Below are 27,258 nucleotides of genomic sequence, written 5' to 3' on the forward strand. Positions count from 1 at the left end.
TTTGCCTCTCTCTCTGTTTTTATCTTATTTTTTTTCCTTCCCTTCCTCTATGCTCAACTGTTTTGTTTCTTAAATTCCACACTGGAGTGAAATCATATGGTATTTGTCTTTTTCTGACTTCTTTTGCTTAGCGTAATACCCTCTATTTCTATCCACATCCTTGCAAATGTCAAGATTCTAATTTTTTTATGATGATATAATTTTTATATATATATATATATATATATATATATACTACTCGGCCATTTTTTCTTTATCCATTCTTCTGTCAATGGACATCTGGGCTATTGGGCTATTGGACATAGTTGGGCTATTGTGGAAATTGCTGCTATAAACATTGGGGTGCATGTGCACCTTCAAATCACTATTTTTGTATCCTTTGGATAAATACCTACTAGTGCAACAGCTGAGCATTTCTGTTTTTAACTTTTTGAGGAAACTCCAAACTGTTTTCCAGAGCAGCTGCACCAGTTTGCATTCCCACCAACAGTGTAAAAGGGTTCCCCTTTCTCCACATCCTTGCCAACATCTGTTGTTTCCTGACTTGTTAATTTTAGTCATTCAGGAAGGCACTTGACATAATGAGCACTGGGTGTTAATATGCAACTGATGAATCACTAAATTCTACCCTTGAAACGATACAGTGTATGTTAACTAAATTGAATTTCAATTAAAAAAAAAAGTCAGAGCACTGAAAATTATCCAAACACATAAAGAAAAAGAAATGAACAAAGCATCAGTAAGCTGTATGACTATTTTGAGCAGCCTAGTATAAGTGAAATTGGAATGGAAAAAATATTTGAAGAATAATGGTTGGAAGTTTTCCAAAATTGATGAAAACTATAAACTCATGGACCCAAGAAGCTCAGCTATCTGCAAGAACAAGAAACATTGAAAAAAGGCAAATGAGGACATGTCATTAATCAAATTGATTAAAATCACTGATGAAGAAAAAATTTTAAAGTAGAGAAAAAGTTAATATTACTTACAAAAGGACAAAGATACTAATGATAGAAAAATTGTTGTCAGAAAAAGGCAAGTCAGAAGACAGTGGAGCAATATCTTAAAAGAACAAAATACATCTAGAATTCTATACCCATAAAAATCTCTCTGAAGGGGTCTGGGGTGGCCTCAGTTGTTCTCAGTTGGTTACGCATATCCGCTCTTGATTTCAGCTCAGGTCATGGGCTATGGAACCTGCTTAAGATTTTCTCTCTCCCTCTCCCTCTGTACCCTCTCTCTCCCTCTCTAAAAAAACAAACAAACAAACAAACAAACTTTCAAAAATGAAGATGCAGTCTTATACAAAAGCTGATGGAATTCACCACCAGCAAACTTACAATACAAAAATACTAAAGTCCTTCATGTAGAAGGAAAATGATACCAGATAGAAATCTACATCTATACAAAGAACTGAAGAGCACTAGAAATGGTTAATTATGAAGGCATATATAAAAAACTTTATAATTTTTAAGCCGCTTTAAAAAATAATGGACTATAGCAAAAATTTATGACTAAATCATGAATGCATTATGGGGTTTATAGCATACAGAGGAGTGAAATGCATGAAAACAATAGGACAGAGGCTGAGAAAGAGAAAATGGAAGTATGCTGTATTTAAGCTGTTACACCAGTATTGTCAAATAGATAAATAATGCCACATATGAAATTTATAATTTTCTAATAACCTTGTTAAAAAAGCAAAAATAATCAGTAAAATTAACTTTAATGGAACTTCATCTAATATGGCCAAAATGTAATTTTAGCAAGTAATCATTATATAAACAACATATTTTACATTTTTTGCTTTTTAAATTTTTTTAAAGATTTTATTTATTTGATATATAGAGAGAGATCACAAGTAGATAGAGAGGCAAGTAGAGAGAGAGGGGGAAGCAGGCTCCCTGCTGAGCAGAGAGCCCGATGTGGGACTCGATCCCAGGACCCTGAGATCATGACCTGAGCTGAAGGCAGAGACTTAACCCACTGAGCCACCCAGGCGCCCCTGCTTTTTAAATTTTTAGAACCAATGTGGATTTTAAATCTCAAACACTGAATTTTGATCAGAAACACTTGGACTATATTTGACTTCATAAAATGTACAGTAAAAACATTTCCCATATCCAAGTTGTTCCAAATGTACTTAGGTTTCCTAATAACCAAGTAGAGTTATCAGTTTTTATTTTTAACTTGATTAAAATAAAATAATATTAAAAGTTCAATTTCTCAATGGTACTAGCCACATTTCAAGTGCTCAAAAGTGCAGTGTTATATGTGATATACTTCTATATTATTTGAGAATAGCCAAAGTTAAAAATGCCTATTTTAAATCCTAAAGCAACCAATAAAAAATGAAAAACATATAAAAAGTTATAGTTAATAAGTCAAAAAGGGGATGAAATGGAACCTTAAAAAATACTTAGTTAATCCAAAACGAGGTAGAAAAAGCAAAGCAGCCCCCCCCCCCAAAAAGGACAAAAAACATGGTAGGTCTAAACTAAATCAATAATCATAATTGTTAATGATATATAAACACTCCAGCTGAAATGCAGATATTATCAGAATAAAAATGCAAGACCTGTATGTTGCCTACAAGAAATCCACTTTATTAAGGAGGAAATTGATTAAAAATAAGAAGATGGAAAAGATTTACCACACTAACATAAAACTAAGTAGAAGTGGCTATAGTAGATTTTAGAACAAAGAATATTACCAAACATAAAGAGGGTTATTTGGTAAAGGGGACAATTCATGATAACCAATGTGTGGAAGAAACCCAAATGTCCATCAACCAATGAATAGATAAATAAAATGTCTTATAGTCATACAATGGAATATTATTCAGTAATAAAAAGCAATGAAATATTGATATATGGTACAACATGGATAAACATTGAAAACTATGCTAAATGAAAGAAACGAGTCTCAAAATAAAATGTTCTACAATTGATTGTGGTGACAGTTACACATCTGTATGAATACAGAAATCACTGAAACCACTAAATTGTGAACTTTAAGTGGCTAAATTCCATGGTATGTAAGTGAATATCTCAATAAAACTTTTTTTTTTTTTTTTTTAAGAAAGCAGCATGTCCTTGATGCCCTGAACAGGGAAAATTTAATGTAATAAGACTGTGTAATGAGGGATTGGCTGCTAGAGGTAATTAGAAGTCTGATAAATAACAGGAGGAGCAGATGTGGGGAACAGCCACCATGTCCAAGGAAGGAATGAACTTGGAATAGGGCCCTCTCTCTGAGGCTAAGATTCAGACCTCATTGCTATGTAGCATTCCTGGATGTCAGCTAGGTTCTTTGGGTGTCTCGGACTGAAGCTGGCAAACCGCAAACTGTCCACTGAGGTGCCAACAAAACTCACTAGGAAGTTGTTCTCAGGGGTGCTGGAGGACTCCCTAGAATGTTGCTTGCAAGGTGCTGCTTAATTTCAATGAGAAGTTGCCACTCAGGTGCCTGCAAGGTTCCTTGCAAGCCTGCTGGGACACCAGTGAAATGAGCTGGGAAGCCACCTCCTGAGTGCCTGTATAACTTGCTAGTAACCAGATCAGGGGGTGGGGGACCACCTAAGTGGCTCAGACGGTTGAACGTCTGCTTTCGGCACAGGTCATGATCCCAGGGTCCTGGGATCGAGCCTCACATCGGACTCCCTGCTTGGCGGGGAGCCTTCTTCTCCCTCTCCCTCTACTGTTCCCCCTGCTTGTCCTTTCCTACTGTCAAATAAATAAATGAAATCTTGAAAGAAAGAGAGAAAAGGAAAACCAGATGGGTCACTGGATAACTCTCCAGGGAGCTACCCATGAGTGCCACTGAACTTGCTGGGAAGGTGATTGGAGGAGTCAATGAAACTTACCGTGAAGCTGCCTGCAGAAGTACCACTGCAACTACACTGTAGGTGAACCCCGTGAAGTCTTCTGCAAAATGGCTGAGCATCACAGGAGCAAAAACTAAGGAAAGCACACTTGGAGGAGATCAAGACACTTCTTCCTTCAGTGTCTCTCCAGTACCTTCTATTGACAAAGCTTAACATCATGCCCCTTGGCAAAGGAGAAGTGTTTATAGGGTCCAGTACCAATATCACAAAGTAGGTTGAGGAAGGGTGTATTTGGAGCTTAAAAGCAATAAAATGATAAATGACACATTGGGTATATCTTAAAATGGGTTCAATGCTAGAGAGTCTATTATTCAACGTATTAACAATGTAAAACCATATGCTTATTCATGATGCAGAAAAAACACCAGATAAATTTCAACATCATTCAAGTTAAAACAGAACAAAATAAAAACCCTTACTTTAGGAATAAAACTCACTTTTTAAAGCTGACAAAAACTATCTACAAACAAAACAAAACAAAACAAAAACAAAACAAACAAAAAAACCAGTCAATTCTCATTACTCATGGGAGTTATCGTATAAAGTTGCTGCAGACACTGAATTACCAAGTACTGAATCATTACTCCTAGGGGAGATACAGGGTTAGATTCCTGAGGGCCTCTGGTAACATTTTTGCCAACTACTCAATACATAATCTGTTCTATGTATGTTTCTGTTTAAAGACTGTATATATGATTCATTGACATTGAACTCACAGCTTACAGAACTGTAACTAATGCCTAAGCAAAACCTAGGTAACATAATGTGTTAAGACACATGACTGTTTCCAGGGTGCCTCAGTGGCTCAGTAGGTTAAGCCTGTGCCTTTGGCTCAGGTCACGATCCCAGAGTCCTGGGATTGAGCCCCATATTGGGCTCTCTGCTCAGCGGGAAGCCTGCTTCCTCTCTCTCTGCCTGCCTCTGCCTACTTGTGATCTTCGTCTTTTAAATAAATATATGGAATCTTTAAGAAAAAAAAAAGACACATGACTGTTTTCTTGCACTTAGGAACACTAGACAGCACTTCAGCATTATACTTGGGGGCCTTTTTAAACAGCAAAATCAACCAAAAAAAGTATAAGAAATGTGGCACTAAATAGATCAGCAAAGGATAGTTGTTTATAGTATAAAAGCTGAAATAAGCAAGCAGAGCATTGTTTTGTTCAACCTCAGCTGGGAACATGTGTCTTGGGTGACTCAAATTTTTTGCCACTCTATACAATGTCCACAAGTAACCCTTGAAAATGACCTGAATATTGATTTGGGGGAGTAGGGAAATTTGATGATAAAGAATCTGCAAAAACCAAGAGAAACTACACTGACTACATCATATTTTGTGGTTCAACATTAAAGGAGTTAAAAAAAGAACAAATTTAAAATGCCTGCTACTATTACAATCAACATTGTACTAGAGATCCTACATAGTACAATAAGAAAAAGAAACAAGGATTTGAAATGAATGTCATTATTCAGGTAATTTTGTCTACAAAACCCCCAAATCATCTATAAATTGGAATTTGACAAGGTTGTTAGACATGATTAATATATAAAGTTCAATTACATTTGTATACCCCAGCAGCAAGTTAGAAAATTTTGGTAACAAAAGATAATTGTTTTACAACAATGAAAAACATAAGGGTCCTACCTTAAACTTTAAAAATGTGAATGATCTTTGTGAAGAAAACTACAAAATTTATTTTTTGAAATACAGTAAGGGAACTCTAAGTAAATGGCAAGTTTTAACTTCTTCATGGATAGTAAGAGTATCATTGTTGTTAATTCCTCCAAAATTGTCCTCTAGATTAATTTTATCCAAAACCCCCATGGGGCTCTTAACAGAATTTGTGAATTTTTTTTGTTGTTGTTATTTCTCTTCTTTTATTCGCCTCCCCTTCCAATTTTTTTTTTTAATAAACATATAATGTATTTTTATCCCCAGGGGTACAGGTCTGTGAATCGCCAGGTTTACACACTTCACAGCACTCACGATAGCACATACCCTCCCCAATGTCCATAACCCCCTCCCCCTCTCCCAACCCCACCTCCCCCCCGCAACCCCGTTTGTTTTGTGAGATTAAGAGTCATTTATGGTTTATCTCCCTCCCAATCCCATCTTGTTTCATTTATTCTTCTCTTATCGCACTAACCCCCCATGTTGCTTCTCCATGTCCTCATATCAGGGAGATCATATGATAGTTGTCTTTCTCCGATTGACTTATTTGACTAAGCATGATGCCCTCTAGTTCCATCCACATCGTCGCAAATGGCAAGCAACAGATGAATGGATCAAGATGTACATATACACAATGGAATACTATGCAGCCATCAAAAGAAATGAAATCTTGCCATTTGAGAATTTGTGAATTCTTTATGTGAAAATGCAAAGAGCTATGGCAATCCTGAAGAAAAAACAAGATAGCAGACTTGCCTTATCAGATAATCATGTAGTCACAAAATGGAATAGTATATAGCAAAGGAAATGAACCAGACACATGCATCAATGTGAATGAATCTCAAAAAATGTTAACATTGAGCTAATAAAAGTCATGGAATATGTAAAATATCCCATTTTATACATTTCAAAAACAGGGAAGTGAAACTATTTTAGGGATTCATAAACATGAGATTAAACAATGAGGAAAAGCATAGGAATTATGAACACAATCCAGAGTAATGGTTACAAAGGACTAATAATTTAAGTTGGGTGGTGAATATATAGGCGTTTGTTATTCAAACTGTCTTCTTACACATTATCCTCTTTGTGTATGTTTTATAATAAAACAATTTAAAAGATGGAATGCTCATAAAATAGTGAGTCATGTCAAAACCCTAAATAAAGTTTATTAAATTTTGTCATGCTATTTTAGCTTTTAAAAACATGTTAACCATAACTGAAAAAGAACAGGAGAGATCCCTCAAAAGTAATCTGTAAGTTTAAAATACTCAATTTTTAAATAACAGGCATTTTTGGGCATTACACATTAAATTCCCTCAACTGCCTACTGTCTCCAAATTAAAATGGTTGTGCATTAACTACTGAGCATTCCAAGTTATTTCATGGGGTTGCCCCCAATCGACATTTTAGTTCTGGTGGTGCTTTATAGCCAGTGCAATTATTTGAAAGTTCTATTTCATAACAGAATGGAAGATTGAAATGTTAAAGTGCTATTAACAACGATATGATGTATGTTTCCTAAACAAGCTACTGAAACAAATATAAAAATTATTTAATGTGCTGAAAGGGGGAATCATGTGCTCATTGAACTTAAGTCAACTCTTCAAATATGAAAGAAAATTAAAGAACTTTTTAAAAATATTTTATTTATTTATTTGACAGAGAGATCACAAGTAGGCAGAGAGGCAGGTAGAGAGAGAAAGAGGAGGAAGCAAGCTCCCCGCTGAGCAGAGAGCCCGATGTGGGGCTCAATCCCAGGACCCTGGGATCATGACCTGAACCGAAGGCAGAGGCTTTAACCCACTGAGCCACCCAGGCGCCCCCAAAATTAAAGAACTCTTAATCATAGGAAACAGAGGGCTGCTGGAGGGGAGAGGGTGGAGAGATGGGGTAACTGGGTGGACATTAAGGAGGGCATGTGATGTAATGAGCACTGGGTATTATATAAGACTAATAATCATAGGCCTCTATGTCTGAAACCAATGATACATTATATGTTAACTGAATTTAAATAAAAAATGTTTAAAAGTTTAAAAAAAAGAACATATATAAAATTGAGCAAACATATCATTAAAGGATGTACTCCGGAATTTCTGGGAAGGGAATGCCACTGCATATTTGTCTATTGTTTGACTTGTACACTGTATTTTCATACATTTTCAGGAATTCATTTGTCACTAGAATTGCAGACTGCTTTACTGAAAGGTACCCTAAAAATAACATCCAATTACTTTCACTATTCTGTGATTAATCTGTTTAAAATCCTGAAGGAAAGGAAACCAGGCATCGCAAACAACAGAGCAACAGCAGTGAACAAAAATACTAGTCTAGGGTGCCTGGGTGGCTCAGTGGGTTAAAGCCCTCTGCTTTCGGCTCAGATCATGATCCCAGGGTCCTGGGATCGAGCCTTGAGCAGAGAGCCTGCTTCCTCCTTTCTCTCTGCCTGCCTCTCTGCCTACTTGTGATCTCTGTCTGTCAAATAAATAAATAAAATCTTTAAAAAAAAAATACTAGTCTAAGGAGGCTCAGGCTCAGCTACAGTGTGGGTCATGTATCCCAGAGTTCATTAATAAATTAAATCGGACATTCCCTCTGATTTCTGTTCATCAGGTTTGAAACTCTACCCCTTAAATAAATACATCATGTTGCATTAAAATAACAGAAAAGGAAAAAATAATCTCAAAACATGTGCATGTATGCTAACTGCCAAAGCTTGAAATACAAAGACAAATTTGATGTATAGCACAATATGTAAGTTCTAAAATAAAAGCAACACACTGCTTTATCGGATATGCTACAAACAGCAATCTGACTGGTTTTAGAAGGTGAATGGAATTATAATCAATGAGGGCACCTATTTTTGTTCCATTAGTAGTACACCATCCTAAGTGAGAACAAATGAAATAGAGACATTTATATAAATGCAATTGTAAAATAGTATTTTATTATTTTTAATATAGTGCTGTAACATTTCATAATATTGCATACTGCTCAAATGTTGGTTTATTTAGTTAGGAAAGAATATCCTCCCCTCATACCACTCCCCAATTCAGAATTTAAAGACACATTATCCTTGTAGACCCCTACCATATTGGCTCCTAATATCACATTTCGTAAAACAGTAATGTTATGAATAAAATGAGTAAAGGTTAACAACAATTACTTTGATTTCAGTTTCACAAAGCAGCCGTAGATTGCTGAATTCAGAACAGCAACAAAAATTCACTAAGACTTTGAATTAGAGTTACCTTTTCCATAATGATCCTTATGAAAAAAATACAAGGCAAAGGTAATGCTTCTTTTAGTCCTTTATTCAACAAATCAACCTTTACCTTGCAAATAAGTTTTACAGTTACCAAATGATGTTATTTCTGTGCCAGCAGACTTCTTATGTGTTTTTCATTTTTGTTTTTGTTTTTTTTTTGCTTTCTTGTTCTGGTGCTACCAGTTAAGTGAACAAAACGACACTAAAAATTAAAGCTCTAGGAACACCTTTCTAAAGAAAACCAGGCTAGTGAGTCATGTACTTACAAATATAAAACAAGTAAGCGTAATTGCATAGATTAACTAGTACAAATTCAAAATCAGACAAAATAAAACTATGAATTTAATTAAATAAATGTAAAAGGCTCTTTCAAGTGTTCTTTTTTCCATTAATGTTGCAAGCATTTCCCTTTTACAACATTTTTTTTTTTTTTGCACAGTTGTTCTTGAATTTAAATGTATGTTTTTAGGAGAGCAAGTTAAAAAAAAGAGATTTTTTTTTTTCCATAAGGGTAAGTGAAGATTAATTAAAATACATTTTGGGGCATTTTAAATATTTTATTTTAAAAGTGTAGTCATATATTAAAAAAATTTTAGTAACAAAGTATTTGCTAGTCTTGGTTCAATGAAGTCATCAGCATGTCTATAGCTGGTCCCAACTTTAGATAGATACTCACTCCCTCTTGCATTTGAATCTAATCAAATTAATTACCCAAATAACAGATCTAAGAAATTAAATATAGTTCTATATTTAGATGCTTAAAATATGGTCTTATTCTGTGTTAGAGGTGAAAGATTTTACTGGCAAAATCTAAAAACTGTCTCCTCAAAAATCGTTTTATATGTGTGTGGGTATGCACACACATATGTATTACTTTTCTTTCTATAAGAACTATTTTGTTTGAAAGACTTGGCTTATTTATTAATGTGACTATAGGGTCCTCAAAATAAAAGCAGGCACAGCTGGTTAGTTTATGAATTATGCTAGATTATCAAGTTCAATTGATTAGAAAGAGTGGAATACCCTGTCACCTGATACTTAGAACCATCTGTACCACAAAAAAATGTTTATCTCATAAATTCACCATCAATTTGGTAATCTTGGATATAACTACCCTGTTCTTTTGACTATACATAACATAAAAGAAAAACTTTTTATACTAAACTGTCTAACTTCCACTACAATAAAAAGGGCACAGATACAATCCTCTACTTAACAATATATAAAAAGGGGTTTGGCAGATAGAGTCAGCATTACGGACACCATTTAAACCTGTATTTTATAGCTGTAGGTTTTAAGTGTCTTGCCAAAAGAATAGTTTCATGATACATAATTTACAAAGTGTCATACTATTTAAAAGTATTCCTATATACATTTTCTTCTTGTAACATGCCTCTGATTTCCAGCAGAAACATTATAAATGCTATCATAAATGAAATCTTTCTTTACAGAATAGACTATGAATCATATTAAAAATGCTTTAGTTCCCATCTTAAAACAGTTGTACACTAATTTTTAAATAAGTATTTTAGGTATATAATTAGAAGTGTAAATAGCCTGCATATAACTATAAATGAAAAGACTGAGTTCAACAGTACCACATCTGCTTAGAAAGCTCTACCAAGTACATCACTGTGAAAATAACACACAGACACCATTTACATATGTATCTATAAATAAATATATATATACTTTTCCTATTGAAACTTTTTTTTAAAAGCTTCATGGTTTGAAGAGGTTTTTGCTGTTAAAATGTAAAACATATACATTACGTTGACCAATCTGATACAAATGTAACTTAATACACTGATTTACAACAAGCAGCAGTATGGCCCTCCAAGTATTATGAAAATGAAAAAAAAATTCCTAGTACAGACTTCAACTATATTAAAGAATCCTTAGCAATTTTCATTAGTGTCATCCTTTAGTGTCCAAACATTAAGTCCATTTAATAAAATTTAACATGTAACAAGGTGATTTCTTCAGGATAATTTTGTCATTCAAGTACCTAAGTTTATTATTACACAAAAAGTGAAACTTTTCAATGACTGCTCTGAAAAAAATCAGAGAAAGGATTACAGTATTATTTTTGCTATGCAGCACTACTTTAGATTCATGATGGCATCTCTATCATGATGCTTTTTAAAATGAAGAGTGAAAAAATAATAAAACACTATTTCAAAAATGGTAGCATATTTGGTCAAAATACAAAATATACTAATATAATAGCATTTACATGTTAAAAACACAAATATTTAAATGTTGTGTAATCATCTTAATGTGTTCAACAGGAAGAACAGCTTTTCTCTTCACAATTGCCACATTTTAATTGATTATCAGTACAATACTTCTATGTTTTATAAATAAATTTTACAGGTTTTCTGTTGTAATTTTTTTTTGTTTTGCAAAGTATAACCTACAGCACAGTGATTTATAATTTAAGGTAATAGATATTTTCACATTCTAATTTAGCTTTTACACTATTTCATGCTTCTGAAGCTTTTTTGTTTTTGCTTCAAGATAGAGGTAGATTTAGTAGATTGGGCATGTCAGACTTACTGCCAAAATGCAATTATCAGCTGTACTGCCAATGTGCAGTTTCCAAGATGCGAGAAAAGAAACTCAGAACCATTATATATAATACTTTATCAAAGTTCTCCTTTTCAAGCTTAAGTTATTAAATAATTTCATATATATTTAATTGCTCACAAAGTTATAAAAAATAGGTAAAACAATAAAAACACAAATATACGTACACCAAAATAAAAAAAACTATAATGAAAGATTGCATCTGAATGGAAACTTCTTTTGTTTTTGCTTTTTAAAAGTGCATCAACTTTTTCCTTTCTAAGTAAAAACACAGCAAACATTCCTACTGATATTGTAACAAAGAAGAGATCTCTGAAACTATCCTTCATAGCCAGTAATTTTTATCCCACCAAGTTAAAGTTGAAATCCTTCCATTGGTGCTTCCTGCTGCTGAAACACGAACTGTTGCTGACTTTCATCTACCTGAGGTACAATGCTGGGGTCATCTTCCTCTACACCAAAGTAATGTTCAATCAGATCAAAAGCCTTTTGGTAAATTTCCTGATTTTCATGGCTTTGCAGAAATTCAATTTTATCCAGACCTGTTTTACATACATATACATATATAAAGAAAACTGTTACTCAAGTTTCATTATATATGTGAACCAAAATAATGAATCCATAGCATCTCTGTCTATCAGCAATGGGGCTGTTGTTCCTATCTAATTTTTGCACATACTGAGAGCCAACACAATTTATGTCTTAAATTTCAAGAATGACAGCATAAGGCAGTGTGGTAAAAGCTCCGCCTGGGAATAAGATCACAGACTCTACCTTGCTAGCTGTGTGATTTTGACCAAATAAGTTTGGTTTCTCTATACTTTAGTTTCTCAATTTTAAAATCAATTTCTCAGTTTTAGATTAAATAACTCTACATGTCCTTTCCAGAGTAATTATGCTATTTATAAAAAGCACAAAAAAGGAAAAGCATCAAAACAAACACAAATGAAGAAACAAAAGGTGAGCAAACTAACATACACACATTCTCTCAGAGATAGAATCCGAGGAGATCAATATGGAATGAGAATTATTTACAAATCCAATATAGCTATTGTATAATATGCCAAAAGTACAACCTATAAGTGAAACTGAAAAAGCCTATTTTTACAAAATAAGCAAAATCTAGAGCACTCTATTTTATAGCCTACAAGAAGAAAAATCTACACTAAGTCTGGGTGATGCTGAATATATTTTTCATTTAATGACAGGTAAACCTCTTTAATTGTATCATCGCAGAACAGTACTGAAGTACCAGCCAGAGCAACTAGGCAACAAAAAGAAATTAAAGCCATCTAATTCAAATTTGCATGCTATTATATATAGAAAATCCTAAAGACTCCACCAAAAACCTTAAAACTAATCAATGAATTCAGTAAAGTAGCAGTATACAAATAAAATTAGTACAGGGGCGCCTGGGTGGCTCAGTGGGTTAAAGCCTCTGCCTTTGACTCAAGTCATGATCCCAGGGTCCTGGGATCGAGCCCCACATCAGGTGCTCTGCTCAGCTGGGAGCCTCCTTCCCTTCCTCTCTCTCTGCCTGCCTCTCTGCCTACTTGTGATCTTTCTGTCACACAAATAAATAAATAAAATCTTAAAAAAAAAACAACAAATAAAATTGGTACAAAAATCTATTGCATTTCTAGACATCCATAACAAACTATCAGAAAAAGAAATTAAAAAATAATCCCATTTACAAGTGCATCAAAAAGAATAAACTACCTAGGAATAAATTTAACCAAGGAGGTGAATGACCTGTACATCGAAAACTATAATGAAAGAAACTGAAGACAATACAAATAAATGGAAAGATATTCTGTGCTCATAGGTTGGAAGAATTAATATCGTTAAAATGTCTATTCTACCCAAAACAATCTACAGATTCAATATACTCTGTGTCAAAATACCAATGGCATTTTTCCAGAAATAGAACAAATAATCCTAAAATAAATATATTTGAGAGAGAGAGAGAGCACAGAGGGAGAGTGAGAGGGAGAAGCAGACTACCCACTGAACAGGGAACCCGATATGTGGCTTGATTCCAGGGCCCCAGGGTCATATGACCAGAGCCAAAGGTAGACACTTAATTGACTGAGCCACTCAGGTGCCCCTTTATTGAAGCACACAGAACCCCAAATAGCCAAAAGCAACTTTAAGAAAAAGAACAAAGCTGGAACATCATATTCTCTGATTTCAAACTGTATTACAAAGCCGTGATAATAAAAACTTACTGGCATAAAAACAGATCAATGGAATAGAGAGCCCAGAATGAAACCCACATATAAAATCAATCAATTTACTACAAAGGAGCAAGGAATGTAACATACAATGGGGAAAGGGCAGTCTTTTCAAAAAATGATGCTGGGTAAACTGGACAACCACACACAAAAGAGTAAAACTGGGCCACTAACATATACCGTACACAAAAACAAACTCTGAATACATTACTTGAATGTAAGATCTGAAACCATAAAAGTAGAAGAAAGCATCGGTGATAAACTTCTGACACTGGCCTTGTCAATATTTTGGAGTTGACACCCAAAGCAAATACAACAAAAGTCGAAATAAACAAGTGGGATTACATCATACTAAAAAGCTTCTGCACAGCAAAGGAACCCATCAACAAAATCAACAAAATGAAAAGACAACCTACAGAACAGAGACAATATTTGCAAGTCATATACCTTAAGGAGTTAATGCCCAAAATAAAGAAATGAACACCAACTCAACACCAAAAACAAGCAATCTGGCTAAAATATGGGCAGAGGACCTGAACAGAAATTATTCCAAAGAAGACAGATATCCAACAAGCACCTGAAAAGGTGTCCAACGTCAGTAATCATTAGGGAAATTCAAATAAAAACTGCAATGAAAATAATTACCTCACATCTGTTAGAATAACTATTATCAAAAAGACTAGATATAACAAGTGTAGGTAGATGTGGAACAAATGAAATCCTGGTGCACTGTTGGTAGGAATGTAAATTGGTGCAGCCACTATGGTAAACAGTACAGAGGTTCTTCAAAAATTAAACTATCCCCAAAAAACAGAACTACCACATAATTTAGCAATTCCACTTCTGGGTATTTATCCAAAGAAAATGCAAACACTAACTAGAAAAGACATCTGCTACCCCAATGTTCACTGAAGCACTATTTAGGGTGGCCAAGATATGTGAGCAACATAACTGTTTACTGACGGATGAATGGATAAAAAGAAAAAAAAAAAAACACGTGTACATATGTATACAATAAAATACTGAGCCATAAAAAAGAATGTAATCTTGCCATTTGTGACAACATGGATGGACCTTGATGGCATTATGCTAAATAAAATAAGCCACAGAGAGAAAATAACCTCACACATACATAAAATCCAAAAAACAAACAACAACAACAACAAAATACCGAGCTCATAGATACAGAGAATGGACTGGTGGTTGCCAGTGGGGGAAGTTGGCAAAATGGGTGAAGGAGGTCAAAAGGTACAAACTTCTAGTTATAAATAAGTCATGTAGAAATAATGTATAGTATGGGCACTAGAGTTAATAATATTGTATTATGTATTTATAAGTTGCTAAGAAAGTAAATCTCACAAGTTCTCATCACAAGAAAGACATTTTGTAACTGTATGGTAATGGTTGTTAACTAGACTTACTATGGTGATGATAGTTTTACAGCATATACAAACATGGAATCATTATGTTGTATACCTGAGAGCAACTTGTAATGTTATACGTCAGTTAAAAAGAAAACTTGACTTTGTAATGATACATTTTGAACTGACTACTTACCATATGCTTCTTCAATGAGAGCACAGTATGGATTAATGCCTATTCCATTCTGCTTAGATTCTTGTTCTCCAAGACGTAAAATATTTTCAAGTCCATTTAAAGCCACTTGGACTATTTTAGAGTCCATAACAGTCAACAGGTCACAAAGTGGTTTAATGCAACCTAAGGCTACCAAATACCTTCAGAGTAATTAAAAAAAAAAGTAGAGGGAAAAAAAACATTTAGAAAGACTTAAATATTATTTATAGCAAATATTCTTCAGTGAACTGTTCAATAAACAATTAAGAAAAGTATCTTTATACAAACTCAAACATTAAAATATTTAAATTTTCACTTACAAAGGAACCTGAAAACTTTTTACTCTATTTTCATTTAACATAATTAGCAATAAACGAGATTACAAATATTACAAAAATACACATACAAGTTAATCGTTACTTGGGCAATTTCTGCATGGCATATGAATAGTATGAAGAGTAACAGTGGTTTCAAGGTGCCAATATTTAAAGGTGAGTCTATGTGCACATACTGGGGTCATATGGAAGTAGGCAGAAATGAAGAGGGAGAAGAGATGCCTAAATCAAATTTCCCACAAAAACAATCATAACTGATGCTCTAAATGTTTCTAAACCCATGTTTCTAAATACCACCCATGTTTCAGAAGCAATACTGAATACTGAATACTACATTGTGAATAATTTTAATAAACAATGTTCACAAAGTTATTCCATTCATTTTTTAATACTTTGTTCTCTTCTAGTTTTTATTAGCTCTTTTCCATTCTCTATAATATAAACAAAGTAACTGATTTATTTAGTTGGCGAAAAGTCCATTAAAGCTAAAGGAAAAAAACATGTACTTGTTTGAAGCCAGACTGCATGGCTTCAAGTCCCAATTCCACTCCTTAATAGTTGTGTGACTTTGAGTGACTGCTCTGTGCCTCAGTTTCTCCATCTTAAAATGGGGATAATAACAGTAGCAAGCTCAGACAGTTGCTACAAAAATACAGTTAAGCATTCAATAAAAGTTAGTTTCTTTTTTTCTTTTTTCCAAAGATTTTATTTATTTATTCTATCGAGAGAGAGAGTGAGAGAGAACAGAAGCAGGGGGAGAGGGAGAAGGAGAAGCAGGCTTCCCACTAAGCAGGTATCCTGATGTGGGGCTCAATCCCAGACCCTGGGATCATGAGCTAAGCTGAAGACAGACAATTAACGACGGAGCAACCCAGGCATCCCTAAAAGTTAGTTTCTACTCTCCTTTTTTTTTTTTTTTTTTGAGTTACATACCTTCACTAGAGCACTCACTTGCCATATACTATAGCTAATCAATATATTTGTTGATTGAATATCTCATAGAGGTATGAAGTTAAAGGACATAAAATACATGAAGGTATCGGATACACCCTTGGCATTCAATAACTGAAATGAATTAGCACAACAACTGGCAATATCAGACATTCAATAAATATTAGTGGTATGCATGCTGAAACTAATCTGAGATCAAGATCTCCTCCCATATATGTAGAATTAATGAAATGGTGAAAATGGTTAGAAGAAATAATGATCTCAGTTTGGACACTTGATTGACACCAATAAATTTAAATAATAATATATGGACTAGACCTAATAATGAAAATTATCTAGACAGAGAAACTTTGGTTCCCAAAGCAGATAAAAATAATAATAGTTGATTAAAAAAAAAATGCAAGCCGACCCTCCTACACTGTTGGTGGGAAATGCAAGCTGGTGCAACCACTCTGGAAAACAGCATGGAGGTTCCTCAAAAAGTTGAAAATAGAGCTACGATATGACCCCGCAATCGCACTACTGGGCATTTACCCTAAAGATACAAATGTAGTGATCCGAAGGGGCACGTGCACCCGAATGTTTATAGCAGCAATGTCTACAATAGCCAAACTATGGAAAGAACCTCGATGTCCATCAACAGATGACTGGATAAAGAAGATGTGGTACAGACATACAATGGAATACTATGCAGCCATCAAAGGAAATGAAATCTTGCTATTCGTGACAATGTGGATGGAACTAGAGGGTATTATGCTTAGCGAAATAAGTCAATCAGAGAAAGACAATTATCATATGATCTCCCTGATACGAGGAAGTTGAGAGGCAATGTTGGGGGTTAGGGGGGTAGGAAATGAATAAATGAAACAAGATGGGATCAGGAGGGAGAAAAACCATAAGAGACTCTTAATCTCACAAAACAAACTAAGGGTTGCCGGGGGAAGGGAGGTAAGGAGAGGGTGGTTGGGTTATGGACATTGGGGAAGGTATGTACTATGGTGAGTGCTGTGAAGTGTAAACCTGGCAATTCACAGACCTGTACCCCTGGGGCTAATAATACATTATATGTTAATAAAAAAATTAAAAAATTTAAAAAAATGCAAGCTAGAACAAGGGGAAGATCTTGTTTTATTATTCTTTATATTCATAACATAATGAAATGGAAATGTAACGCAAAGAGGTAGAATGGAAGAGATGTTATCAATATATAAAAATATAAATCTTAGACACAAGATAATAGCACAAACGAAGGCAATAAGGCAAAGCTCTTACAACAGGTTATCTCAAAATCCTCTCAGTGATTTGTAAAATAGCTAGCAGCTGCTGTCTTGTTTTATAAATTAAGACATAAATTAAATTCTCATTAGAAAATACTTCCTAAACAATCACTTCAAGAAACCCAAAGAGTCCTGAGTTTCACAGACAAATCCATAGAACAAGATTCCGTAGGAAGTAAGGCTTTCATGCAAGTGCAAAGTAGAACCTTGTTATGGAGCAAAAGAGAGTAAAAAGCACAAGATAAAAAGAAATTTAGGAATCAATTCTGATCATAAAAGTTGTGATGATTACAAATAACAATGATAATAGTAGCTAATCTTAGTAGAGAACTTAATGTTTAGGTACCATGTTAAGTGCTTTAAATGTATGAATCCCATTTAATTATCAGGAGACTACCATAAGGTATTATCTGTTAATCAAATTCACTTAAAAAATGAAGAAACTGTGGATCAGGCAGGTAAAATGACTTTGTCAAGGACACACAACTTCTACTGAAAGAACAGGATTTGAAAGCAGCCTGACTTCAAAGCCTGTGTACCCAGTATTTATGTTGTTAGTAAAACAAGTAAACAAACAACAAAAGGCCTATCAAAAAAGCTATTGTGAAAAAGAAAACAAGTATAGAGAAAGAAAAGATACCATCCACAGGGAAGGCTAACAACTGACTAGGAGAACATTACTATATTAACAAATGTTTATTTTAGTATTATCTTTTATTTTTAAAAAATATTTTAAATAAGTGGATGTTCAAATTCATTAGCCATTTCTATATAATACAGTTATATGAAGTGACTCTAATAGTATAAAAAAATATAATGTCCATTAGAGTATATTTTGCAAATTGATGTAAGCTGTTCTTTTTCAGATTTTTAATCTCTGATTTTTCATAAATAGTCTGCCAAGGCAAGTGATGATAACTATCCTTTACTGAAAAACAAAAAACAAAAAACTACTGTGAGTGAATAATATAACTGATATAATAAATGTTTTCATTTCACATTAAAAATACATATTAAACTGACTTAGAAATAATATTTTAGTTTCATCAAAAAATAAAAAGTATGTAGTACTTCATTTTATTCCATGTGCATTTAAAAAAATAAATATTAAAAAAACCCTGTATCACACCTTATTTGTTCTGGAGTACCTCCTGATGTTGCATTAGTTATAGCCCAAGCTGCTTCTTTCCTGGTGCGAAACTCTGCTTTCTGAAGAATCTCAATCAAAACAGGAAAAATATTTGCATCTATAACAGCCTGAGGAGGAAAATGATACAACATAAACAGTCCCAATGCTATTTTAAAAATGTTATAAGTAGAGAAAATGTAAGATCCATCGGCTTTAAAATGTCAGACTATTTGGAATTAACTTTGGAAATCTTTCGAATCTTCCAACAAACTTTCACATACTTTCAAGACTGGAAAATATATTAACAGAATATTAATTTTAAAGATGATAAAGCTCAGTTGGTTAAGGGTCTGCCTTTGGCTCAGGTCATGATCCCAGAGACTTGGGACTGAGCCCCACATCCTGCTCCCCACTCAACGGGGAGCCTGCTTCTCCCTCTATTCTTCACCCCACTCATATTCTCTCTCTCTCAAATAAATAAATAAATAAAATCGTAAAAAAAAAAAAAATGATAAAGCACAAGGTAAATACTTGATCAAAATGGAGAGGTAATTTTTGACTCAAGAAGTCTGATAAAACCCTAATAAATCATTACTTAAAAGTTGAGAGGAAGATCATTACTTATTTAAAACTAATACAAATCAACCCCTTTTTAAGACTAGCCTTACGCATCCAGCACTGTGGGCAGTTTATACACACTCATACACACAAACACACAATTCCTCACTAGACTACTATAAATGAACGTTATTATTTTAGAGGAGAAAAGATCATGTTCTGTAAAATACTTTTCAAGAATTTTTTTTAAGTAATGCACTAAAAAAAAAAAAAATTCATAAAATGCTGACTTTTGTCCAAACTGACTTAAGAGATCTTGCTGTTTTCTTAGATTTGGAAGGATTTACCTGAATCTGAGCTCTATTTCCAGCAGTGATGTTAGAAACAGTCCAGCAGGCTTCTTTTCTGATTGATTCCTTTGGGCTACTCAACAAGTGTAAGAGACATGGTAATGCAGAGCAATTCAAAATTACCTGAAACAGAAATCAGGAATGGTAACAAAGTTTTATAGCAAAAACTACACAAAGATAGGCTAATGATTTATAGAAATACAAACTCTTGAAAAACTAAATTAAGAAAAAAGAAATTCATCTCAAAGTAAAACATAGGTGTTTGCTACATTCTACTCTCCCACTTCACCAAACATGCTGCAGTAGAGTGCTCTGTCAAACCACTAAAATGCGAGTAAGCAGGAGACTGAGAAGTGTGTCCCTCGTGTTTATGAATACACTCAAGAATTCAACTGATATGACACTTTAAGAGAGATTTAGTGACTGATCACGATCCAACCTCTAGCTTTACCAAATGAAATGAAAAAAAAAAAAAAAAAAAAAAAAAAATCAAACATTTTGAAAGTACCTGACTCCAGAATAGGTAAGAAACATCTATGTACAGATTAAGTCAATTTTTTCATTAAACTTTTTTTTTACTGTTCTGCTTTTCTTTCAGAATATACTAAGGAAGTACGTTCTGAGCAGAGAAAGACAATTATATGGTTTTACTTATATGTGGAACATAAGGAATAGCATGGAGGACATTAGGAGAAGGAAGGGAAAGATGAAGGGGATTTTGGAAATCAGAGCAGGAGACGAACCACGGAGGGACTATGGACTCCTCTGGGAAACAAACTGAGGGTTTCAGAGGGGAGGGAGGTGGGGGGAATGGGTTAGCCTGGTGATGGGTATTAAGGAGGGCACAGACTGCATGGAGCACTGGGTGTTAAACACAAACAATGAAACATGGAACACTACATCAAAAACTAATGATGTACTGTTTGGTAACTAACAAAACAATAAAATTTAAAAATTTTTTAAAAAATGTAAATTAAAATGAAAGTAAAAAATTAAAATACTTTGTTTAAAAAAAATAATAAAATTTCAAACATAGGGAGTGCCTGGGTGATCCAGGTGGTTAAGGATCCAAAACCAAGGTTTTGGTTCAGGTCGAAATCTCAGGATTGTGGAGACTGGGTCCCTAGTTTGGCTCCACGCTCAGTGAAGAGTGTGCTTGTCCCTCTCCCTCCTGCTCTGTCCCTACCTTCACTGCTAATGTGTGCTCTCTCTCTTAAATAAATAAATAAAATCTTAAAAAAAAAGAAAAGGAAGTATGTTCTACTTTGTCCCTTTACATCTTTATACTCTTCCTTCCACGGCATAATTAATTATGTTCCTATTTTCAGAATACCCATAATGATTTACATTAAATTTACTTGGTGAAGAATGTATGAAGCAGTGTCCCAAAATTCTGCTGAAAAGTGTTATGTTTAGAAGGGCATTCTCATTTAAAGAGAATTTAATTAAACTTTAAATTAATAACTTTAAATTAATAACTATCAATTACTAAGAATCAACTGCTTAATAACTAATATATCTAAATAGGACTTGAAAAGATTAAACCTGAAAGATAATATGTAAATTAAAATAAAGTTTAAGTTATGGTGGCAAACAAAGGAGAATCTAATGTCTTACAAAGTTTCAGTTCCTATCTTCAAGAAAGATTGCTCCAGATCTAAAGTCAATTGTGATCACACCTTTTCCGCTATCTCACTATTCTCCAAAAGACTGACGGACAGACACACAAACACACACGTAGTTACAAATCTGGAAAATGTTTCCTTGCTATCTTTCCTTCCATTCTCGTAATCTAGGTCTTCAATCTACTATAAAAGGCCCTCCTATTTCCAACCAACCCCATGCTTAAACTATAATCAATCACCCTTTCACTAACAGGTCCTTCTCCAGTCAAGCTTAATTAAGTCTCTTAAATACAACTCACACGGGGCACCTGGGTGGCTCAGTGGGTTAAGCCTCTGCCTTTGGCTCAGGTCATGATCTCAGAGTCCTGGGATTGAGCCCAGCATCCGGCTCTCTGCTCAACAGGGAGCCTGCTCTCCCCCCACCCCCCGCCTACTTGTGATCTCTCTGTCAAATAAATAAAATCTTTAAAAAAAAAAAATACAACTCACACATGTCTGCTTCTATACCTATGTTCACATAAAGCTCTTCTAGTTTACTTAAGTTCTTCCCCAACTTAAGGATATAGCTTTACAGCTTCCTTATGGAATCTACAAAGATTTCTCAGCACAGTGATCTCTTTTTTAAAGTTCTGCAGCATTTACTGACCAATCAGTTCTCAAGAAACATACACTGATAAGTAATTTGCTTTGTTTTAATATATATTTTCTCCTCAATTTTATTTTAAATCCCTCAAGAGCCAACCTACTATCTTGTACTTCTTTGTATCGATATAGATCTAGGACAGTGCTTTCACATATAGCTATTCAAGGCTGGTCACTTATTATCAAGAATATGCTTACTGTCACATTATAGATGCTTATATAATTATGGTAATGCTAAAGTCTTGATTAATATGTAACCAAGTAGTATGAAACTAAATAAATTTCTTAATATCCATTATCTTAACAATTTATCATATTAAAGTCTGAACTCACCTGTGTTTGAATATCATCACCAGTCACAATATTACCAACTGCTCTTAATGCAGGCGATACAACTTTATAATCATTATGCCTAAAAATAATAAAAATATGAACTTACATACTATGCAAGAGTTAAAATTTACAAAAGAATTGCAAAAATAATACAAAATAGTCCTATATATCTTTATCCAGAGATCCCACTCAAGTTTCACTAATTATGCCAGTAATACTTCTGTAATAAAGAATCTAATCCAGGCTTATGTATTACACACAGTTGTTATGTCTCTAGTCTCTTTTAATTAAAAAGTTTCTATTTTTTCCTTTATTTCATGATCTTGGCATTTATAATGATCATAAAGCAATTATTAGGTTTTTGTCCAACGTTTCCTCATGATTAAGATACAAATTACATACTCTTAGTTAGGATATCACAAATGCAACCATCTTTTCAATACAGAGGATAGGATCTGATACCTGTTTTGTCCACAATAGTGGCACTGAATTCCAGTCACTTAACATGGTGTCTGTCAGATTTCTCCACTTCAATATTACTATTTTTCTCTTTATAATTAAAATTTTGAGAGGATATACTTTTAGACTGTGTTAAATCCCATTCCTTATGCCACTTTCACCACCTCTTAATGTGTATTGTCTGAATTATCAATATTATTGCCAATGATAATTCTATAATACCATCATTCCAACTACATGCTTTTCAGTCTATCTATTGATCTACCTGCTTATTTTAGTGGGGCTCATGGATTCCTATATTATTCAATGCTATAACATATTATTATAACTTATTTTAATGCTCAAATCATCTGAAGCTTGGAAGTTGGAACAGCAGGAGTCCCTGCAAGTGGGTTTGTGTGTTCTTTTGATAGTTCTTCACTCTTTAAGCACTTACTACTTTCCAGGTTCATCTTATTTTTTCTCAATCCCAGCCCTAGAATCAGCCATTTATCCAAGAATTTTGGTTCCTGTTAATGAAGAGTAGCATTTAAAAACCAAGACCTGGTGTGCTCAGCTTTTTAGTATAGATGTGTCACTACTCCCACACCCTTTAAGAGGACACATAGACACATATTTATTTCTACATCTATCTCTTTATATTGAAAGCCATGAGTTCACATTCTCCAGTTCTAATCTAATACCACAAGATTATTTTGGCTTTCCTCCATTCTCTTAAGAGTATCTCCATTCTCTTAGAATAAGAAACTGGCTTCTGATCCAGCTAGGCTGTTATCCATCGTGTGTTGCTCCAGCCTGCTTGTTATTCTGCTCTAGTGAGTACCATCCTCAAGCTTGAGCCCTGATCCCCCCATTGGACCTGCCTGCCTACCCTTCTTAGATGTTGTCTTAGAGTAGAGCCACAACCCCTTCTCAGACCTCTCTTCTTTGTGCCATCTGCTTCATTTGAGTCTACCTAATGGCTTTTTGACAAAAGGAAGTAGTATAATAAGTCTTTTTAAAGAAAAAGATAAAGAAACTATCATTTTAAAACAAATTCTCTTACAAATTTTTAACTTCTTTTATAAAAAATCTGTTCTTTTTAAAGAAGGTAGCAATAATAGTCTAGCACGTGAAATACTAAAACAAGTGAAATACTAACTGGACTTTTACAGAAATTAGTTACTGTAATGAACAATTACAGTTATTATAATGAACAATTAACTAGATTACTGGTTCTGTGCAAGCAGGTACCAAGTTCTACACTTCATTAATGATATGTTGTACAATATTCTAGGAGGTAATGGGCATTCCATATATACCTGTTGAATTAAGTCCCTGCCAGTCATAAAAAGATTAAAACCAGTGAAATACATTCACAAAGTGATTAGTTCCAACTAAGGATGGGATACAAATTTAAAAAGGTCAACTTTTCACATTATAGCTGTTCTGAAAAATGAGGCTGATGGCTTTTCAATACTTCCTGAAGACAGTCACTTTTGAGATCTTTATAAGGCCATTACTCTAACTGCTAAATTTAACACACAACCATACAATTATTAATTATAAATTATAGTTACATCAAAAGTTCCACCAATCTTCGACAGACTCCAGAATCAATGACTGCTTGAATTTTATCATTGGGTCCATCAGAAAGATAAGAAAGGGCCCAGCACACATCTGCTAATACATCTGGGTCACTGCTAAACAACAATCGTGACAAGACATTTAAGCAAGGTGAAACCTGGAAGAAAAGAAAAGAGCCAATATTTAACAATTTTCTCTATTTAAGACCAAATTTCTTTAGGAAAAATATAGAAACCCATTTTAAAATAAAAATTCAATGCTATAAAAATGCCAGAAAAATTAAAATGTTCTGTTGTCTTAAAAAATAATGATCATATATGAGAAGAAGTAACTGATTGTTTCCAATTAATCTTTTTTTAAAAAGATTTATTTATTTTAGATAGAGAGAGACAGCACAAATGAGCTGGGAGATGGAAAGAAGGAGAAAGAGAAGGGAAGCAGACTCCCCACAGAGCAGGGAGCTCAATGCAGGGCTTGATCCCAGGACCCTGAGATTATGATCTGATCTGAAACCAAGAACTGGACTTTTAACCGACTGAGCCACCCAGGAGCCCCTCCAGTTAATCTTACATTAAATAAGATATGCAGTAATTTAAAACTTTTAAGAGTAACGAAATACATGTTTGAGATCCCCTATCTTTAAATCACACACATAACATACCCAAAAAAGGCATACCAAAATTAAGAGAAGTAAAAATGTTTTAGTTAACTAAAAATGTTTAATTTTTAAGTGTTTAATACGATCATGAAATATGATCTAACTGAAATAAACCTCACCCTACTTATTACACAAATTATTAGAAACAAATCTAATAATCAGTTGAGAACTAAAGGTGTAGAAAATACAAAAAGAAATCTGAAAGGTTTTTAAATGAAAGTCACTAATAAACTGTACTTCTTAATTACTGAAACCCTGAATTTTTAATTACAAAAAAAAGAAAAAGCACATACATGACAAGAGATTTTAATCCCTCTAGCATTAACATTACAACTACTTAGTTGTGAAATGAGCGTATCACTTCACCTCTCTGAGACTCAGTTTCCAAATCTGTGACACAAAGGCTGAATTAGAGAAATTCTATGATCCTTCCTTTCTCAAACCACACAGTCCTAGATTCACTAGCTGTATGACCATGGGCAAATTATCTAACATTTCTGAAACACAATTTCTTCATTTACAAAATGGATAAAACAATATTATTCAATGCATGTAGCATCTTAGAACAGTATCTGACATACAATAAGCACAGAGATATTAGCTCTTTTTATTGCCATGATCAGTATTGATTCTACTATAATCCTTAAAGTTTTTTTTAAGACTTTTTTTTTTTTAAAGATTTTTATTTATTTATTTGACAGAGAGAGAGAATTGGCACAATCAGGGGGAGCAGCAGGCAGAGACAGAAGGTGAGTATGGGATCATGACCTGAGCCAAAGTCAGATGCTTAACCAACTGAACTACCCAGCTGCCCCATGTTTTTTGTTTTTTTGTTTTAAGATTTTATTTATTTATTTGACCGAGATCACAAGTAGGCAGAGAAGCAGAGAGAGAGGAAGAAGTAGGCTCCCTGCTGAGCAGAGAGCCCAATGTGGGGCTTGATCCCAGGACCCTGGGATCATGATCTAAGCCGAAGGCAGAGCCACTGAGCCACCCAGGCACCCTTTTTTTCTTTTGTTTTTTTTTAACACCAACCTAAAGTATACCTCAGGTAAGAGCTGTATACTAAATTTAGATATACCACAAATAAAGAGTAATGACAGCTTTTTTTTTTTTTTAAAGATTTTATTTATTTATCTGACAGAGAGAGAGATCACAAGTAGGCAGAGAGGCAGGCAGAGAGAGAGGAAGCAGGCTCCCTGCGGAGCAGAGAGCCCGATGCGGGGCTCGATCCCAGGACCCTGAGATCATGACCCGAGGTAAAGGGAAAATTTATCTTAAGTACTAGAACCTTAAAAAAGCTGTCATTACTCTACTATAATGACAGCTATTTTAAGGTTCTAGTACTTAAGATAAATTTTCCCTTTACCTCTGCTTTAAAGATTGCCAGTACATAAACTATAACCTTCTAACAATACTTATCTATCTTTTCACTGGGCCCTTCTGTAAGTATGACACTAGGGCCCATGAACAAAAAACAAAGTTCGCTTTTAAAAAAAAAAAATTGTAATAGATGTGTTTGTAAGTTAATAAAAGAAATCTGTACAACTGGATCCTTTTCAAACAATCATGCCTTCACCCTTGTCAACGACCTCCTCCTTCCTTGAACAGAGAAATGTGAGAATCATTTTTTAAAGCAAATATAAATTTTTGAGTTAAAAATTAAGCATACAGATCTGTATCTTTTTACTGATTTAAAAAAATGAAGCACTACAGATTTCTAGTTTTAAGGGAGCAAAATAAAACCATTTCTGACCCACTGTCTTCTCAGAAACAAGGAAAAGAAGAAAGTGAAATATAAATTCCATTTCTACGGAATACAGCAGACATCTGTAGTCATGCCCGCAATATACTGTGGACAGGATTATGAGAAGAGAAAGGGGATACCTCAATGCCTGGAGAGGGAACTACCAATAAGAAGAAAGCCAATTTAAAAAAAAAAAAAAGAAGAAGAAGAAATCTAATTTATCCTCCAACAATTACCCCAAAGAGCCTAAAGAATCAGAAGTGCCAGTTATCACGGAGGGCACAGAAGAGGAATGGTGCTAAAACAGAAAGAAACCTTAAAAGGTTAAATGAGAAACATGTTAGACTATAAATATTCTTAATGCTACCAAAGACTAGAGGTTTATTTTAAGGAACTGAAAAACG

The 27,258-nt window shown here is 34.1% G+C and overlaps 1 protein-coding gene across 1 annotated transcript in view; it reads right to left on the minus strand.

Moving 5' to 3' along the window:
• Window positions 1-9,308: 9,308 nt before the first annotated feature.
• KPNA5 (karyopherin subunit alpha 5) overlaps window positions 9,309-27,258 on the minus strand; it is a 48,912-nt gene continuing 30,962 nt past the window's right edge. Inside the window, exons 9-14 of the mRNA XM_046006905.1 lie at window positions 24,443-24,606; window positions 22,425-22,503; window positions 19,822-19,947; window positions 18,917-19,044; window positions 15,207-15,385; window positions 9,309-11,957 (exon numbers count right to left, since the gene is read on the minus strand). Of these exons, the coding sequence (XP_045862861.1) occupies window positions 11,770-11,957; window positions 15,207-15,385; window positions 18,917-19,044; window positions 19,822-19,947; window positions 22,425-22,503; window positions 24,443-24,606 (864 nt within the window). The 3' untranslated portion in view covers window positions 9,309-11,769. The remainder of the gene's footprint in view (window positions 11,958-15,206; window positions 15,386-18,916; window positions 19,045-19,821; window positions 19,948-22,424; window positions 22,504-24,442; window positions 24,607-27,258) is intronic.

Source organism: Meles meles, chromosome 5 (assembly GCF_922984935.1).
Source record: "Meles meles chromosome 5, mMelMel3.1 paternal haplotype, whole genome shotgun sequence".
In the NCBI taxonomy this organism is placed as follows: domain Eukaryota; kingdom Metazoa; phylum Chordata; class Mammalia; order Carnivora; family Mustelidae; genus Meles; species Meles meles.